The sequence below is a fragment of the Vulpes lagopus genome, chromosome 18 (genome assembly GCF_018345385.1).
Source record: "Vulpes lagopus strain Blue_001 chromosome 18, ASM1834538v1, whole genome shotgun sequence".
Classification (NCBI taxonomy): domain Eukaryota; kingdom Metazoa; phylum Chordata; class Mammalia; order Carnivora; family Canidae; genus Vulpes; species Vulpes lagopus.
The window spans coordinates 47,564,494-47,582,190 of NC_054841.1; the positions used below are offsets into that span (position 1 = coordinate 47,564,494).

The window sequence follows — 17,697 nt, forward strand, 5'->3', positions numbered from 1 at the left end:
CTTGCTAAATTCCAAGTGGCTGACATATTACACCTACTCCCTTGACGGTCCACTGGGATTTTGGTTAATAAGCTATTTTTCAGTATAAAGCCCCCTTTCTCTGTGAAAATGCACAAAAGCAGAGGAAGAGTGAATCCAAAAGGATTGAATGCTGAGGACCCTGTGCCCAAGGCTCAGAACTCCAGCAGGAGAAGAAGGAGGGAGGCCAATCTGGAGGCTCCTTGCAGAGATCTAGGCAAAGCTGACAACAGGGTAGTGAGTGGTGCCCAGACTTGGAAGTTTGGAGGATAGCACCCCAGATATTACCCACAGGCTGGATGTAGAGAAAGAGAGGAAGCAAGGATGCCTGTGTTTGGAGGGGAACATGACAACAGGGTATCAGAATTCTGACTCAGACACACCGGGTTGGAGGCAATGGTTGGCAGACAGGAGGGTATAGGAATCTGATGTTTGGAGAGAGATCTGGGCTGCAGACACACTTGCGAGCCACTGGCATACAGATAATCTGTAAAGCTGTGATAATGAGTGCAGAGACAGTAACAGGGGAGCAATGTGGACTGAGAAAAGACAAGGAATCCACCCCAGGGTGCCCCACACTAGAGGGTGGGGAGAAGAGGAGGCATCATCAGGCACTTGTGCTAGAAGCCGAGAAAAGACATGAGATGAAAGAGAGGAAGGGCAATGTCTGTCTGAGGCTACAGGGGGCTCAGGGAATGTCCTGATCATGTATAGGACACAGCTATAATCCTAAAAGCATGGCTGGTGTTCATTAGCCTGGCAGGAATGACTGATGGCCTGCACTACTGTTTCTCCTTCTCACTCACACCTCCTGTCTTCTGCAGTACTCAGGACGTAACACAAACCTCTGTCTCCAGTCTGGGCCAAAGCAACCTCTGGAGTCTGACAAACGTCTTCCTCTTGCTGAGGTGCCCTGAGCCCTGCTAGTGATCCCATGACTGAGAAGACAGCTTGAAACAGGAGGAAGCTCCGCACTTGGGCCAGCTTTGCCTAAGTTCTGCTGGTTCCAACCTGAGTCGTCCCAGGCCGCAGAGTCCTTCCAAGCCCTAACTTCCACATCCATAAAAGGGCCTCTGTGTTGTAAAGCTGAAAAGCAGTGAAACTCACAGCATGCCAGTAAAGACGGAGCCTGGGAAACAGTTGCTCACTGAGCAATTTTTTCTGCCTCTTTTCTTTTACTACTACAGCTCAGAAAACCAGACCTACATGAAACAGGTGTGTCCAAGCCAGTGCTTAGCAACCTTCCTCTTCCAGGTCAGGGCCTGAATATGAAGGTGTGCATGAGCCCATAGCCCTGAAGTTTCCTTTATGGGGCTGCAGAGGCCTTGGCAACCAAGAGGAAGACTTCTGCTAATATTGCCATCCTAACACAAATCACCCAGAACAGAGATAATAAGGAGGCTTGGGAACTCTTACCCAGCTCTCAGATAGAAGGCATTCACACCAGAAGCCCATCCAGTCCTCAGCCTGTTAGGCCCCCAGTCTCCATGTGAAAACATCTGATGATTCTGCACCACTCAACTCTGCTGGAAGGGGTAGGGCTCCCCAAATCATGTCATTTATCTGCCTTGCACCCAGCTGTGGAGGAATCACACCCTGGCTTACCTTCTCGATGTCTACCAGTTCAGTCTCATAGATCTCCGCGATGGTGATGTGGTGCTTGGCTGCGATTGTAAACCTTCCCTAAGGGGAAAAAACGAAACAGAGTCACGTTCTGCTTTTATGTTTTTGAATGCCAATCCCTTTGGGAAGCAAAAAAACAACAACAAAAGTACTACTGTAAACCATCTCCAGGACTCCACCCCACAGCTGCTCAAGCAAGGCAGTGTCTTACCATGTCTGTGTAAATGTCGATGGCTGCGTTTAAGCAGTTGATAGCCTCTGAAGCGAAGGCATTTAAGAAAAACAATGAAAAAATCCATTCAGTCAAAGAGGGTTCCGGGGAGCCTAGCTGCTATTAGAATGTTAAAGAGGTTGCATTTGAGGTAAAATGCAGGCAGGTGAGTTAGTAAAAAGCAAGTAGAAATCACACACAAGGCCAGATCCCTCAATATGCTCAGTCCCTAGGAGGTGTAGTGAAATTAAGGGAACTAGAGCTGGAGTAGGACTGGCTCAATACTCTCAACCTGACAGTGAAAAACTCCATCCAGGGCCAAGACTGCATATAAAACCATGCCGGCTGTCATCAACACGGATCAGCTCTAGTTGCTAAAACATAAATGCAAATGCATTTTTTACTGATATCACGTATATATACTTGAATTCTGGAAGACAGTCCTTCACAAGGAAGATCATTTCAATAGACTTGACTCTTCATGGAACCAAAATCAAAAGCAATTTAAAATATCTGAACAACTCCTAAGGCAAGTTAACATTTCATACAATGTTAAAAGATGCTAACTTTTAGTGTACTAATATATGCCAAAAGGAAGAAAACAAATGTAGTACGGGATATTGCTAATAAATTCTATGAATTTTCTAAAACACTGAGCCAACAAATTTCCTGTCACAAAAGGGTGGTGTTTATAATGTTGACATGTGAGTGACAGCTCCAAATTTATTGCTTTTGCTTTAAAGGCAATAGCAAAGAGAAAAGGTCTGATTGAAGAATTAGAAAAGTACACATATTAAAAAATTAAAAGCAACTTCCTCCCTAAGAAATGTGGATTGTTACATCCTTAAAGAAATAGATACAGAAATATATACACTATCCATGATGCCACCCAAACCCACTGCTAGTATTTTGATGCACTTTTCCTTCTAGTGTTTTCTGGATGCAGTTCCACATGCACACATTTTTTTTTTTGTAAATTTGAGACCTCAATTCTCATGAGGCTCTTTGGTTACCATTGTGGACATTTACCAGGTCACTGAAGATGCTCTGAATCCAAGGACTTTAATGCTTGTACCATATTCTAGAATACTGATGCATTATAATTTTATCATTCTATCCTTGCTGTTCATTTAGGCCATGTCCAGTTTTTCACATTCAGAAACAATGTGATTAATCTTTATATAAAAGCCCTCGAGGCATCTTCATTCTCAACGATACATTCATAATAAAAGTTGGGATTTCTGTGTTAAAATGCACTGCTAAAAGAAAAAAAAACAGAGACTCCACAGCTACCAGTGCATGTGCTGCAGAGAAGTTAGTGCTTTTTAAGTGTATAATCTTAACTAAAAAAGAAATAACATTTGCAAAATTTTGCCACTTTAAATATCCAAGTTCATTCTTTCTTCAAAATCAGCACTTCAAAAAACACTTTTTAGATGAATACTGTGTAAGTTGTTTTTAACTATCAGATGTTATATTCTGCCATTAACTGGATCTTAAAATGCACCAGGTAGGGATCCCTGGGTGGCGCAGCGGTTTGGCGCCTGCCTTTGGCCCAGGGCGCGATCCTGGAGACCCGGGATCGAATCCCACGTCGGGCTCCCGGGGCATGGAGCCTGCTTCTCCCTCTGCCTATGTCTCTGCCTCTCTCTCTCTCTGTGACTATCATAAATAAATAAAAAAAATTAAAAAAAAAAAAAAATGCACCAGGTATTTAAAAGTGAGGAACCATTAGTTTTCTTTAATGAGTTATAATACATTCATAAAATTAAGGTAATAAGAAGATATAGATAAAATTAAAGCTAATTTCCAAAACATTCTCCAAAATGCACTATAAGTGGCATTTAAGAAAACAGTGCTATCCAGTAAATAGCCATGATGAATTGAACATAATTTTTCCTCATAAAAGTTCAAAATGATTATGGAAAAATCCCTACAGTTACTAAAATCTCTACTACCCCAAAGCACAAAAACTTCTTTTTACCAAGACTCCAAGGTCCAGAAGTGCACCCCGTGAAAAAGGCCGCCGACATCAACCCTACAGTCTTATTAGTTGCACAGAGATGGAGAACATCTTACCTTGAGGGTCTGCCTTCTTGTAAGCATTGCCAGCATCCACGAAGCTGGTGGCAGAGTCATGCTTGCTCTGAAGCTGCATATGGAGCTTGGCTGCCTGACAAAATGCATTTCCTGCAGCTGAAGAAGACAAGTCACTACAATTAGTCACAGAATAGCAAGTGTTCCCAGAGTGGCTTGTGCTCTAAGTGTTGGGCCTACTCCTAGAAAAGTTCCTTGTCAATGAAAAGCATTCCAGTCAGAAGCACAGGTAAATGTGATCAAGTGCATCTCAGATGTGTGTGTAAGAAAACCAGAAGCAAGTTGAATGGTGACAAAAGCTTCTCTTAGCCCTAGGAGATCTCCCAAGTGGCACCTGGGCAACAGGCCTCCATTAAGTACTAAAGCCAGTCATGTTCAACTCTGTCCTCCAGCAGATACTAAACACTGATTGGGGCTTCAGGCCACAAGTGCTTAAAGAAAGGTAAAACACCAAAGTAAGGATGCTTATTTGATCATCTTACTATCTCAGTGTCCACTGGATTTGGCTGTCACTGTTGAAGAAAGTGCTAATGGAAGCTTCTTAGACAAAGTAAGTATCTCAAAGAGTGAAAATTAGGCTCACAACTCCAAAACTCAGTTTCTTAAGTTTTAACAAAATCTGACTGAACTTCACATGAGGTATAACCTGTTTTTATCTTCCACTTGGTGTGAAGAATTGCACATTCCCTACAGGATGATGGATGGATTTGGTTACAAGGTGCTGTCCAGGTTTCTGTTGGGACAAGGTACACTGTGAAAGTTTCATGCACTTAATGTTTTTCAGAAAAAGTTTCTTTTTTTTTTTTTTTAATTTTTATTTATTTATGATAGTTACAGAGAGAGAGAGAGAGAGAGGCAGAGACATAGGCAGAGGGAGAAGCAGGCTCCATGCACCGGGAGCCTGATGTGGGATTCGATCCCGGGTCTCCAGGATCGTGCCCTGGGCCAAAGGCAGGCGCCAAACCGCTGCGCCACCCAGGGATCCCTCAGAAAAAGTTTCGATCAGAGACTGTAGATTCTGGAGTGGCAGAAAAGAATGAGGGAAGGAATCTCTAGCACAGGAGTCACACAAAGAACAAATGCCCGTAGGCAAGAAGCAGCTGGGAACACAGGCTGGTGACAAGCCCATGCTGCCTGCAGGAGGGATGAACACAGTGGGCAGGGGAGATGAAGGCTGAAGACACCATCGGGCCAATTCTGGAAGGCTGTAAATGTCAGCACAAAGAACCTGAACAAGGATGAACCCCCACTGTCATGAGGTTCTTGGCTCAGAGAGAACCACCACAGACTGGGAAGCACAAGGCCTGTGGAGACACAGCTCAGTAAGGTCTGGAATAGGGAAGCACTAACAGGAATGGACAGGAAAGAAATCCTTCCATTAGGAAAAACATGATGAAGAATATTGTAAGACCTTTCGATACTTAAAAAAAAATGTTTTTAGTCATCTCAAAAACACTGAGAAAAGTACAGAAAATCGTGGGCCAAAATACGCACCGCTGGTATTAAGAAATAAAGCAGTCAATTCCACAAAGCTTTGGCTATTATCCCTTGTTCTGATCCCTCTCCCAGAGGTAACCACACAATTCCTACTCAGGCTTCTGGACTGCCACCTGAGGGAAAAGAAGCAGTACAAACTCCTGATCCAGCCTACGCAGGCTCAACTCTGACCCTGTGCCAGACAAAAAGAGTACCAAGGCAGTGCTGAAAATACTCAGCCATCAGTGTGGCAGAGGCACTGAGCAATCAGAGACAAAGCTGGCCCCCAGCTGGAGCTAGGACTGGAGCACCCCCACCTACCAGGCTTCAACCTTTACACTATTGAATCGTGGGGTTGGTGATGCTGGAGGAGGGGCCAAGGCTGCCGCCAGGGAGGGGAGTGCACAGGCATGTGAGTACCTGTAGCAGCAGCTAACCAAATGGCAGCTCTGATGGGCTCTGCCTCAGAAGAGTACAGTAATAGCTTGGACCTCCCAAGTAAACTGCTTCCAACAGCCTGGCTCTTGTTCAGCATATGTTGGCCATTCTCATTAGGACATGCAAATCTATCCTTAGACCATACCCTCATACCATACAAAAGATGCAAATACTGAAACAATGCGCTTTTCTCCTCAACTGTTTTCAATGTGTTATAAATCAGGTATAAGTACATTTTGAAAACATACCCTTTTAACCTAAAACTAAACCTATAAATGAATTTTAATCAGAAAGGACCTTTCAGGTTCATATATTTCTACAGAAATTTCTTACTAAAATGCTTTTAAAGTGTCAGCCTTAATGGGTAAATCAACAGAGTATATATCCCAAACTTACACAAGGTTATATGTACATTATATCTCAATAAAGCTGGGAGGGAGAAAAGCAGATGGAGAAATGGATTTGTAGAGAACAAAGGCCCTGCTTAAATCATGTAGTAGGTGCAGGCCAGGGATAGAGACCCACTGGAGCTGAAGGCAGTCTCCATTTTCACTACAGAGATACCCTGTCAACAAGCTCCTTTTTCATGGCAGGGGATGAATCTGTTTCTCAAAATCAGTGTTGGAAAGTTATCCTTTCTCAGACCAATAAAACAATTCCACTGTTTTAGAACTGATTTCGCTATGTGTAATTTCACTGGATAAAAGGCATTATTTTAAAAAGTGACAATAATTTTGTTGGGGTTTATAAAAATAACACTCTCACTGTCATATTTCTCAATGGAACCTTACACAGAGCTGTTCTCACAGTAAAAAAAAATTCTCAACCAATGTTTAGATATAAAAAAAAATAGTCTGTATACTTAGATCAAGGTTCTTTTCTCTCAGACCATGGTGGCCACACCAGTTATTCCGACAGGCACACCTGTCTCAGCCAACAGGAGGATATACAAATAGTCATTTCCTCCTTTGAGATGATTTCTTAAAGTTATTTGCCTGAAAAGCAAACAAATAAAAACTTTATACATACCACTCCAATTTTTAGCCATCTTGAACATATTTGCAGCTCTGGTATACATTTCACAAGCCTCTTCTATTTTTGTGTTTCCTCTGAGAAAAATTTAAAAACAAGGTGAAGTTTTACTATAGCAACCATACACATCTCTAGTTCTCCATCCCCAAATAATAAGTATTTAATGAGCACCTACTATGTGCTATGCAACTACACAATCTTAACAGCTGCTCGCTCAAAGGGTACACTCTTATTACCCCTATTTTCCAAATAAGGAAACTGGCATACAAAAGTAACTAGCTCAAGGTCACACAGCAAGAATGCTCAGAACTGGGACTCAAATACAGATCTGGCTTATCTCAGAACCTACACCCATAACCAGAGTCCTTTTCATGCATGGGAACTGAAGTTTTAAGGTCAATTGGAGAAATAAGAAGTGCATTATTCAAATGAGATTAAATTTTGAATGTTAAAGACATTTTTACCCTATTAATTCTGAAGAGTTTAGCACTATGTTTATTCAGACTTTAAAAACAAAAACGGAAGCCAGATCATAAAAGAAGTGCCATGTTGTTTGCTATCTTATTACCTCTGGCAGGAGAAAAGCTCTTCTCTACTGTGTAAGGGACCACAATGTCCAGCCCCTCACCCCATGTGGAAATGCATTTTACAACATCCAGAGAGGAAGAAACTCTCTACTGCTACTTGAATACATAGTGTTCTGGAAAGTTCTCCACTAGACAGCTGATTCCACTGAGGGATAATTAGCTGTCAGACATTTCTTCTTACACAAAGGCAAAAATAATCCTCTGTAACTTGCACCAGAGTTTTCTAATTCAACCTTGTTCTTTATAAGCTAAATGAAGGCCCCTCTATAAATGTTTCTCTGCCTTGTCTATGGCCACTATAAACATACCACAGAACGAAAACAAGGCACTCTGTGCAGTGCACACAAGGAATTCAGAGTGATTTAAGGACATAAGGACCAAGAGAAAGGGGAGGTCATGCTGACTCTTGGGAGAGTGAGCACATACACATATGCCAGAAACTCAAAGAGGCTCTGGCAGAGGGGCGTAGACAGCTCTGTGTCAATACACGTCCCAGTGCAATACACTGAGGCTCAAGTATGACCTGCATCTTACCCCAGGCCAGTTCTTTAACTTCACTGGGCCTCCGTTTTTGCATGTGTAAATAGTGGATAATATGATCTATACTTGTGGAGTCATTATAAAGATCAAAGGAAATAATTCATACACAGTTGCCATTGCAGGGCTTGACCCAGAGTAGGTACTCAATCAGGACGATTATTATAATTAGATTCATGTACTGAAGGCATAAAAACTTTTGGGAATATATGTACAAATAAGGGACCTGTCTGATAAGGGACTTATATCTGGAATATATAATGAACTCTTACAACTCAGTATTGAAAGACTAGTAACTCAATTAAAAAATAGGCGAAGGATCAGATCAGACATTTCTTCAAAGAAGATATATAAACAGCTAATAAGTACATGAAAAGATATTCAACATCATTAGCCGTCAGGGAAATGCAAATCAAAACCACAAATGAGATCCCACGAGGGATCTCATTCACACCCACAAGGATGGCTGGAATCAAAAGAGAGATAATAACAAATGTAAGGGAGGATGGATAAAAACTGGAACCCTCCTATATTGCCTGTACAAATGTAAAATGGTTTAGTTTGGCAGTTGCTCAAAAGATTAAACATAGTTACTATATAATCCAGCAATTCTGCTTCTTGGTACACATCCAAGAGAAATGAAAAGGTTATGTCCACACAAAACCTTGTATATATTCACTGCATTATTCATAACTGCCAAAAAGCAAGAACACCCTAAATGTCCATCAACTGATGAAAAAATAAATAAAAATATAGCATATGCATACAATGGAATATTGGACAATAAAAAGAAATGAAGTACTGATACATGCTCTAATATGGAAAAGCCTTGAAAACATTACATTAAGTGAAATAAGCCATGAGCATATTGTATGATTTCACTTATTTGAAAAGCTCAGAGTAGGCAAATCTATACAGACAGAAAAAGATTAGTGGTTGCCTAGTGTTGGAGAAAAATGGGAGGGGGAAGGAGAGCAGAGTTTCTGTGGTGATGAGAATGTTCTAAAACTCATCGATAGCATGGATGCACAGCTTTTTGTCACTATGCTAAAAACTACTGAATTGGATACTTAAATGGAAGAGTTACATGGTATGTGAATTATATCTAAAGCCACAGTACTTCCTTCCCCACACATAAAAAAAAAACTTTGGGGGCTATGTCATACAGCAAATGACAGGATGGCAACAAGCCAAACCAAAAATGTAGTGTCAGAATAAGCAGTTTTCTTTTAATGACACCTTTATATATTTAAAAAAAAATTAGCTAATTATCCCAATGGAAAATTCCTAACCTAAGTTTTTGATGTTAACCATTAACTCCTTGCAGCTACCAAAGGCTTACCACTTTCTTGTCTTATTTTCCTAAAGTATACCAGGAATCTTGCACTGTAATTATAGTTCAATCATTCTTATTAAAGGTTTCCAAATAAAACTAGCTTAATTAAAATGTACTTTACCCTATTATTTTTGGAGACAAATTCAACTAGGAATAATAGAATGCCTACATTACATTAGGTTTTATGCTGAATATTTCCACATATGTTATGTGATTTTCATCATTATTACAGCCACCATGAAAGATGCTAACTCCATTTGACGGAAGAGAAAATTCTATCTGGGCATCTGCCTTTGGCTCAGGTCATGATCCTGGGGTCCTGGGATTGAGCCCGGCATAGGGCTCCTTGCTCAGCAGACAACCTTCTTCTCTTTCCCACTACCTCTACTCTGCACCCCCTTCTTGTGCTTACACATGCTCTTTCTCTCAAATAAATAAATAAAATTAAAAAAAAAAAAGAAGAAAAAGAAAATTGTATCTGGAGGTCAATGGCTCACCCAAGGTCATCCAGCCAAGGTCAGTAGTGGAGCTGACACCTGACGTCAAGTTCAGTGGTATTATAATAACGAATATATTTTTGTAAAGACTTAGGACCCTTCACCTCTCCTAAAACAGAATCACGAGAAGTAATCATTTTAAAAGCACTAGAGAAACTCACTTATCATAAACACAACATAACCTTAACAATTCATGAAAAAATATACTTCTGAAATCATCCCAAAGCCTACTGTGTTCCATTCATGTGAAAGTTAATTTTTATGAGTTTTAAGGACAAATATTCAGAATTCACGTTCAAATAATTCAAATGATTGTTACTCAGAGCTCCCATAAGTAAGGTACAGGTTCCTTAAAATGAGAAACACGTTTCTGTGAGGAAATCTACCTTATAAAGTGATACAATATAAATACAGGGCACCTGACTGACATTAAGAAAAGCTGAACTGTAAAAAAAATAAATAAATAAAAATAAATAATAAAAAAATTAAAAATTAAAAAAAAATTAAAAAATTAAAAAATAAAAAGCAAAGCTGAACTGATCCAATTTAACTACCTGGGGAGACTGTGCTACCATGAACTTGAAGAAAATGCTTTCTCCACCACGAAAGTAAACAGTGACCAGCCTGCGTAAGAACCACTATCACCACCATCATCACCTCCACCACCATCATCACCACCTCACCCATGCAGCCCCAGCTAACCCCACCAGTCCTCAACTCCAAGGTCAAGGCTGACTGCCTCTCCTTTTTGACCATGCTTATTCATGAAATATTCACTGAGATCAGTAAGTGTCAGAAAACACTACGAGGAGATCAGAATGTTGAAGAAAAATATTTAATTTCAGGGCTGGAAGCCCACCCCACCTCACATGTTCCACTGAAGAAATGTGGTCAGAGCCACATGTCCCACCAGAAGCCAAGTGAACCATAGAGTTGTGCCCAGCCCGCAAGTCCCTGCTCTCTTCACAATCCCACCCTGTGTGTTCCTACTCAGATGCTGGTGGGGCAAGAGCAACCAGCCTGGGAAATTACAGCCCATTATTTCAAAGAGCTCCAATAACATCTACACATAGACAAATCATTGATCTTTTAAAAACCAATTAATCCTCAAAGAATCTAGTCTTGGTTTTTCTTTATCCAGAATAAGAACTATTTCAAGGTGCTATAAAACACTGGCAACCATCAGTACATGCTCTTCTAAGACTGTGGGTGGGAAGAGGGGGATGTTAAAGTAGAATCACAGGGACTAACAGCACACGTGTCACGAGATGTACCCAAAAGAAAAGGAGGAAGCTGCTGAGATAGAAATAAAGCTGCTTTTTAAATCACAAGAGTAGCACAGCAGAAATCTCAGAAGAGAATTTCTCAGAGTAGAAATATAAAATACCATAAAGAGGGCACCTGGGTGGCTCAGTTGGGTAAGCACCTGCCTTCGGCTCAAGTCATGAACCCAGGATCCTGGGATCAAGGCCCACGTCAAGCTCCCTGCTCAGTGGGGACTTTGCTTCTCTCTCTCCTTCTGCCTTTCCTCCCTGCTTGTGCTCTCTCTGAAACAAATAAAATCTTTAAAAAATATATATGTCATAAAAAAATACCGGTGTCACTGACAGTGCTGTGATAACACGAAAGCAGAACTACAGACGCAATTCAACTCTGTCATCCGAATATCCTGAAGGGATGTCAAACTATGTCAGGGGTCTACAAAAAAGGATCACTTTTTGGAGTGCCTGGGATCCCTGGTGGAAAAGCCCACCAACCAGGACAGCTCCTTATTTACACTATTTATGAGTAACATTAGCCCTTAGGCTGCCTCTGGTGATAGAGACCAGCACAGGACCTGGCACATGAGTCTCACTAACAATGCTTGACCACTGGATGGAAGAAACTACCCACATTACAGTTTTTTTAGTTTTCCCATTTGTCATTCAAAATAAAAAGCAAACACAAAAAGTATCCAGAAAAAGGAAAGAAAAACTCAAACTCTTTAAAACATCTCCACCATTAATAGAAACACTGTTTCTCTACTCACAGCACTTCTGACACCAAATGTGTGAGTTTTTCATATCAAGCAATTCTCTAGTTCTCTGCAGCCACCAGCTAGGTGTCCTATAATTCAATTGAATGGTGACACTACCCAGAGCCAGTGCAGATCCCACAGGTTAAGGGTTCAGTCCCACACAACTACCTCCACTTCAGACAACAGTCTCAAGTAGTCGGTCTTCAAGGTACTCACATCTCTAACTTGGCTAAAAATCAAGAGTTCCCACAACCCCTTCCTCAAATTTGATTAATGCTAGAACTCACAGAACTTAGGGAAACACTTTACTTATGATCACAAATGATACAACTCAGAAACAGCTAATGGAAGAGAGGCACAGGGTAAGGAATATAGGAAGAGAGTTCTGGAGTATCCTATGCCCTCCCCAGGGGTATCGCAGTCTAACACCTCCACATATTCACCACCCAGAAGTTCTCTGAACCCAACATTTAAGATTCTGGGGAGATTCTTCACTACACAGGCACAACTGATTCACTGACCATTGGTGATTAACTCAAACCCCAAACCCTCTTCTCTCCTGGGAGGTTTGGGAGTGGGGCTCAAAGTTCCAACCCTCTAATTACATGGTTGGCTCCTCTGACAACCAGTCCTCATCCAAAGCCACCCAGGGAGGGACCAACAACAGTCACCTCATTTGCATAAACTTTAGTATTGTTGAAAGGGGCCTATTATGATACAGAAGATGCTTCTCTCATCTTCACCACTGAGGATGGCACAAGGGCTTTACAAGTTCTGTGTGAGGAACCAAGGATAAAGAACAAATATATATATTTTTTTATTATATCACAACATCATAGCCACATAGAACTATTTATTCTATTTTTTACCTTCCATAAGCAATTTATTTTCATCTGTACTTCATTTCTATAATTTCCAGATTCTAAAAGCTTAAATTTTCATAAATAAATACAACTATTTCAAGATGAATTTACTGCTGGGTTTAACATATTTCTAAATAGTCCAACTTCTTTCATGGAATGCAAAAAGCAGAAGTATCTACAGCACAGGCCCCAGGGAGGTAACACTTCATCAAGCTACCTTTAACTCTTATTCCAAATGCCTGTAATACCGCTAGACTGAGGTCCTTTGTTTTTCCAGGAACCAGTATTAGGGTGGAAAGGACACAGGCTTTGGACAAGGTCAGACTACCTACAGAGGAATGCTGTCATTTATTAGCTTAGTGCTGCCAGCTCAGAGTAGGCAGCCCCTCTTGGGCCTCTGAGAAATTCCACGAGAGCAGCCTACAGAAGCCAAGCAGGAGGATCATAGCTTTACCACCAGCACAGTCTTGGCATTCTGCCATGGACTCTGGATTCCATTTTGAGAACTTTTCACCTTATTTCTACTTATTTAAGAAAGAAACTATCATAGATTCTCAGACACAGGAAACAATCTGAGACATTTAAGGAATGGCTGACAAAAGTATCTGTGTTTAAGCATAACTTCCTGAAATAAAGTTTATGAGAACATGTACAGCAAAGAAAGCTAGTTGGCCTTTATTCTGGTAATACTCCCAATGCCTTGACTTGATATGGATGGGAAAATGTGTAGTTGAACCTATTAATCAAACAAATCAAGATACTTAAATATACAAGAAAGCTAAGAACAGTAATTATCGGATGAACATATACAACATGACATATATACATATACAACATTATGACATATACAACATTACTTGCCACAACAAGCTTTTTTTTTTTTTTTTTTTTTTTTTTAATTTTTATTTATTCATGATAGTCACAGAGAGATAGAGAGAGAGGCAGAGACACAGGCAGAGGGAGAAGCAGGCTCCATGCACCGGGAGCCTGACGTGGGATTCGATCCCGGGTCTCCAGGATCGCGCCCTGGGCCAAAGGCAGGCGCCAAACCGCTGCGCCACCCAGGGATCCCAACAAGCTTTTATATTTAATTTCAACCTTTATAAAAATCTATATAAAATTCAATCTTCAAACTGACTCTCAATCTGTAGGAAAACCTGGTGAAAACTGAATCCACAGGATAATGGTGGCTGCCTAAATACCAACCTGTCCTCCAAACTCAGATCAGCAAGCAGCAAATACAACCAGCTGTAATCCATGCCAACAGCAAAACTAGGAGACAGAATTCGACAAGATAATTGGAGAAATAAAACCCCCAAACCAGCACAGCTGGGAGTCAGGAGGAAATGCATGAGCAGAAGGGGGAGGGGGCAGCAGGGTCCCACAACAGCAGTTTGTGGACAGCAACACCCTAGCAAGAAGGGCTGCAGTGGGGGAATACAGAGGGCAGGTAGAAGACCAAGAGAACCGGGAGCCCTGGAACTGGGGACGAGAAGGGGAACTTGGCTAGAGGTAGTAGTCTCCTGAAGACCCTGCTTCCAGCAGAGGCAGAGGCAGCTCCATGGAAGCTTCGTACCGAAGGGAAAGAAAACCAATGGCAGAAATAAACTAAGAGTATTATGACACAAAGAAGTATCACAACACTGGGGAGTCACACCAAGCCCCTACCTACCCCTTCCTTTTCACCAAAAAAATTCTTAATGGTATCAACAGAAGAGGGCATTCAAACTAAGAAATCCATAAAAGCACCCAAACCCCTCATCTCCCATCACAGAAACACATGGTATTACGAGCCCAAGAAACTCCTAGACACACTGAACAGAAGGCAAGCAGCATCCATACAAAGCTGCTACGTAAGAAGAAAAACTTTGCAGCTGACCAAAATGTTCCCCCAAACTACCATAAGGCAGAGGAAATCTATCCCATATAATTTAAATTTTATTAAACATTTACAGATATGAAACTACATCACAGGTCAAAAGTTCAAAACTCAGAATAAAAGAGCATGAATATCCCCCCCAACAAAATACACCACTTTGGCCTAAAGATTATTTGAGCCAGAGGAAAATGAGAATAGCAGATACAGAAAGATGGCTTCTTAGAGTTTCCCCTATCTGACAGAATGCAGAAACTTCTAAAGAACAACAACTGCCATAAATCCCCTCTCTTGGGGAAATTTTATGGTCTTGAAGCAGATGGAAAGTTTATACAGAGATGGACCTGCACAAACAAACCTTACTCCTTTGTTTCCCAGTTTGCTGACCTTGGAAGCCTAAAACCTTCCCTACAAATACATTGTGTTTTGTCAAGATGCTATGAGCCCAAGTTCTAATCACCCCTTTGAGAGATATCAGTGCTGCTCATGTTCAATAAACTATTTTTTCCTTGTTTGTCTGGAGGACCTAGGAGAGTAGAGAACAAGATAAAGTTCTTCCTTCCCTATGTGAACACAAAAAAATAAGACCATGAACTCCTCTTTCAAAATTTAGAAGGAAAGAAAAAGACCAAATCATCTCAAAAATGAAATCTTAGCTATAACATACCTATGGGGAGAACTGACTCTACTGACAATGAGGAGAAAAATGAAAACAGCCAAGGAAATGGAAATAAGAGAGGGAAAAGGAGCCAAGAATAAGTGATAGGAGAAGTACCTGGAGTCCCTAAAAAGGGGAGTAAAACAAAACAAAACACTGAAATAATATTTGAAACTATAATTTCAGAAAATTTTTTGGAAACAAAAGAAAATGTAAATCTAAATACTGAAAGAGCCTGCCATGACTGAGAAAACTGACCCAGTGAACCACATCTAGTAAGACTATTAGATTTTGGAGGCGGGGCAAGAGGCGGAAGAGTAGGGTCCCCAAGTCACCTGTCCCCACCACATTACCTAGATAACCTTCAAATCATCCTGAAAATCTACGAATTCGGCCTGAGATTTAAAGAGAGACCAGCTGGAATGTTACAGTGAGAAGAGTTCGCGCTTCTATCAAGGTAGGAAGACGGGGAAAAAGAAATAAAGGAACAAAAGGCCTCCAAGGGGGAGGGGCCCCCGAGGAGCCGGGCTGAGGCCGGGGCGAGTGTCCCCGGACAGGAGAGCCCCGTCCCGGAGGAGCAGGAGCTGCACCAACCTTCCCCGCGGAAAGGGGCCCGCAGGGAGTGGGAGCAGGACCCAGGAGGGCGGGGATGCCCTAGGGCTCCCTGGGACAGTAACAGAGGAACCGCGCCCCGGAGAGTGCGCCGAGCTCCCTAAGGGCTGCAGCGCTCGGCGGGACCCGGAGCAGCTCGGGACCCGGAGCAGCTCGGAGGGGCTCGGGCGGCGGCTCCGCGGAGGGGGCTGCGGGGGGGAGCGTGAATCCAACAGCGCAGGCCCCGGAGCACAGGGCGCCGGGACACAGCCCAGGATCCGGCCTCCCCCGGGACAGGCAGAGGCCGGGAGGGCCCAGGACAGCAAGGACGCTCCTGCCCCGAGCTGAGCAGATCAGCGGCCCTGCCCGGGAGCCCCCAGGCCCTGCAGACGGAGAGCCCCGGAGCTACTGCAGGAGCTGACTCCGGGGTCCCAGAGCTGCCCCCGCCACTGTGGCTTCCTCCCGGGGCCTCACGGGGTGAACAGCCCCCACCGAGCCCTGCACCAGGCAGGGGCAGAGCAGCTCCCCCAAGTGCTAACACCTGAGAATCAGCACAGCAGGCCCCTCCCCCAGAAGACCAGCGACACGGACCAGTTCCAAGGGAAGTCGAGGGAATTAAAGTATACAGAATCGGAAGGTACTCCCCCGTGTGTTTTTGTTTTTGTTTTGTTTTCTGTTTTTTTTTCTCTCTTTCTTTTTGATTTCTGATTGCTTCCCCCACCCCACCCCACCCCTTTTTTTCCCCTCCTTTCTTTTTCTTTCTCTTTTTCCTCTCTTTTTTCCTTTTTTCCTTCTTTCTCTTTTTTCTTTTTCTCTTTTCTTTCCTTCTATTTTTCTCCTTTTCCCAATACAACTTGTTTTTGGCCACTCTGCACTGAGCAAAATGACTAGAAGGAAAATCTCACCTCAAAAAAAAAAAAAAGAATCAGAAACAGTCCTCTCTCCCACAGAGTTACAAAATCTGGATTACAATTTGATGTCAGAAAGCCAATTCAGAAGCACTATTCTATAGCTACTGATGGCTCTAGAAAAAAACCATAAAGGACTCAAGAGACTTCATGACTGCAGAATTTAGATCCAACCAGGCAGAAATTAAAAATCAATTAAATGAGATACAATCCAAACTAGAAGTCCTAACGACGAGGCTTAACAAGCTGGAAGAACGAGTGAGTGACATAGAAGACAAGTTGATGGCAAAGAGGGAAACTGAGGAAAAAAGAGACTGACAATTAAACGACCATGAGGATAGATTAAGGGAGATAAATGACAGCCTGAGGAAGAAAAACCTACGTTTAATTGGGGTTCCCGAGGGCGCAGAAAGGGCAGGAGGGCGAGAATATGTATTTGAACAAATCCTAGCTGAAAACTTTCCTAATCTGGGAAGGGAAACAGGCATTCAGATCCAGGAAATAGAGAGATCCCCCCCTAAAATGAACAAAAACCGTTCAACACCTCGACATTTAATAGCGAAGCTTGCAAATTCCAAAGATAAGGAGAAGATCCTTAAAGCAGCAAGAGACAAAAAGTCCCTGACTTTTATGGGGAGGAATATTAGGGTAACAGCAGACCTCTCCACAGAGACCTGGCAGGCCAGAAAGGGCTGGCAGGATATATTCAGGGTCCTAAATGAGAAGAACATGCAACCAAGAATACTTTATCCAGCAAGGCTTTCATTCAAAATGGAAGGAGAGATAAAGAGCTTCCAAAACAAGCAGGAACTGAAAGAATATGTGACCTCCAAACCAGCTCTGCAAGAAATTTTAAGAGGGACTCTTAAAATTCCCCTTTAAGAAGAAGTTCAGTGGAACAATCCACAAAAACAAGGACTGAATAGATATGA

At 42.1% G+C, this 17,697-nt stretch overlaps 1 protein-coding gene across 6 annotated transcripts in view; it reads right to left on the reverse strand.

Annotated features, from left to right (window-relative positions):
- NAPB (NSF attachment protein beta) overlaps positions 1-17,697 on the reverse strand; it is a 52,409-nt gene that overhangs the window by 20,435 nt on the left and 14,277 nt on the right. For 2 of the 6 annotated variants that reach the window (XM_041732720.1, XM_041732721.1), the window contains exons 2-5: positions 6,893-6,972; positions 3,932-4,048; positions 1,853-1,899; positions 1,624-1,701 (exon numbers count right to left, since the gene is read on the reverse strand). In XM_041732720.1, the coding sequence (XP_041588654.1) occupies positions 1,624-1,701; positions 1,853-1,899; positions 3,932-4,048; positions 6,893-6,972 (322 nt within the window). Of the gene's footprint in view, positions 1-1,623; positions 1,702-1,852; positions 1,900-3,931; positions 4,049-6,892; positions 6,973-9,852; positions 9,962-17,697 lie in introns of all 6 variants that reach the window. The other 4 variants (XM_041732722.1, XM_041732724.1, XM_041732723.1 and 1 more) reach the window with 4 other exon arrangements.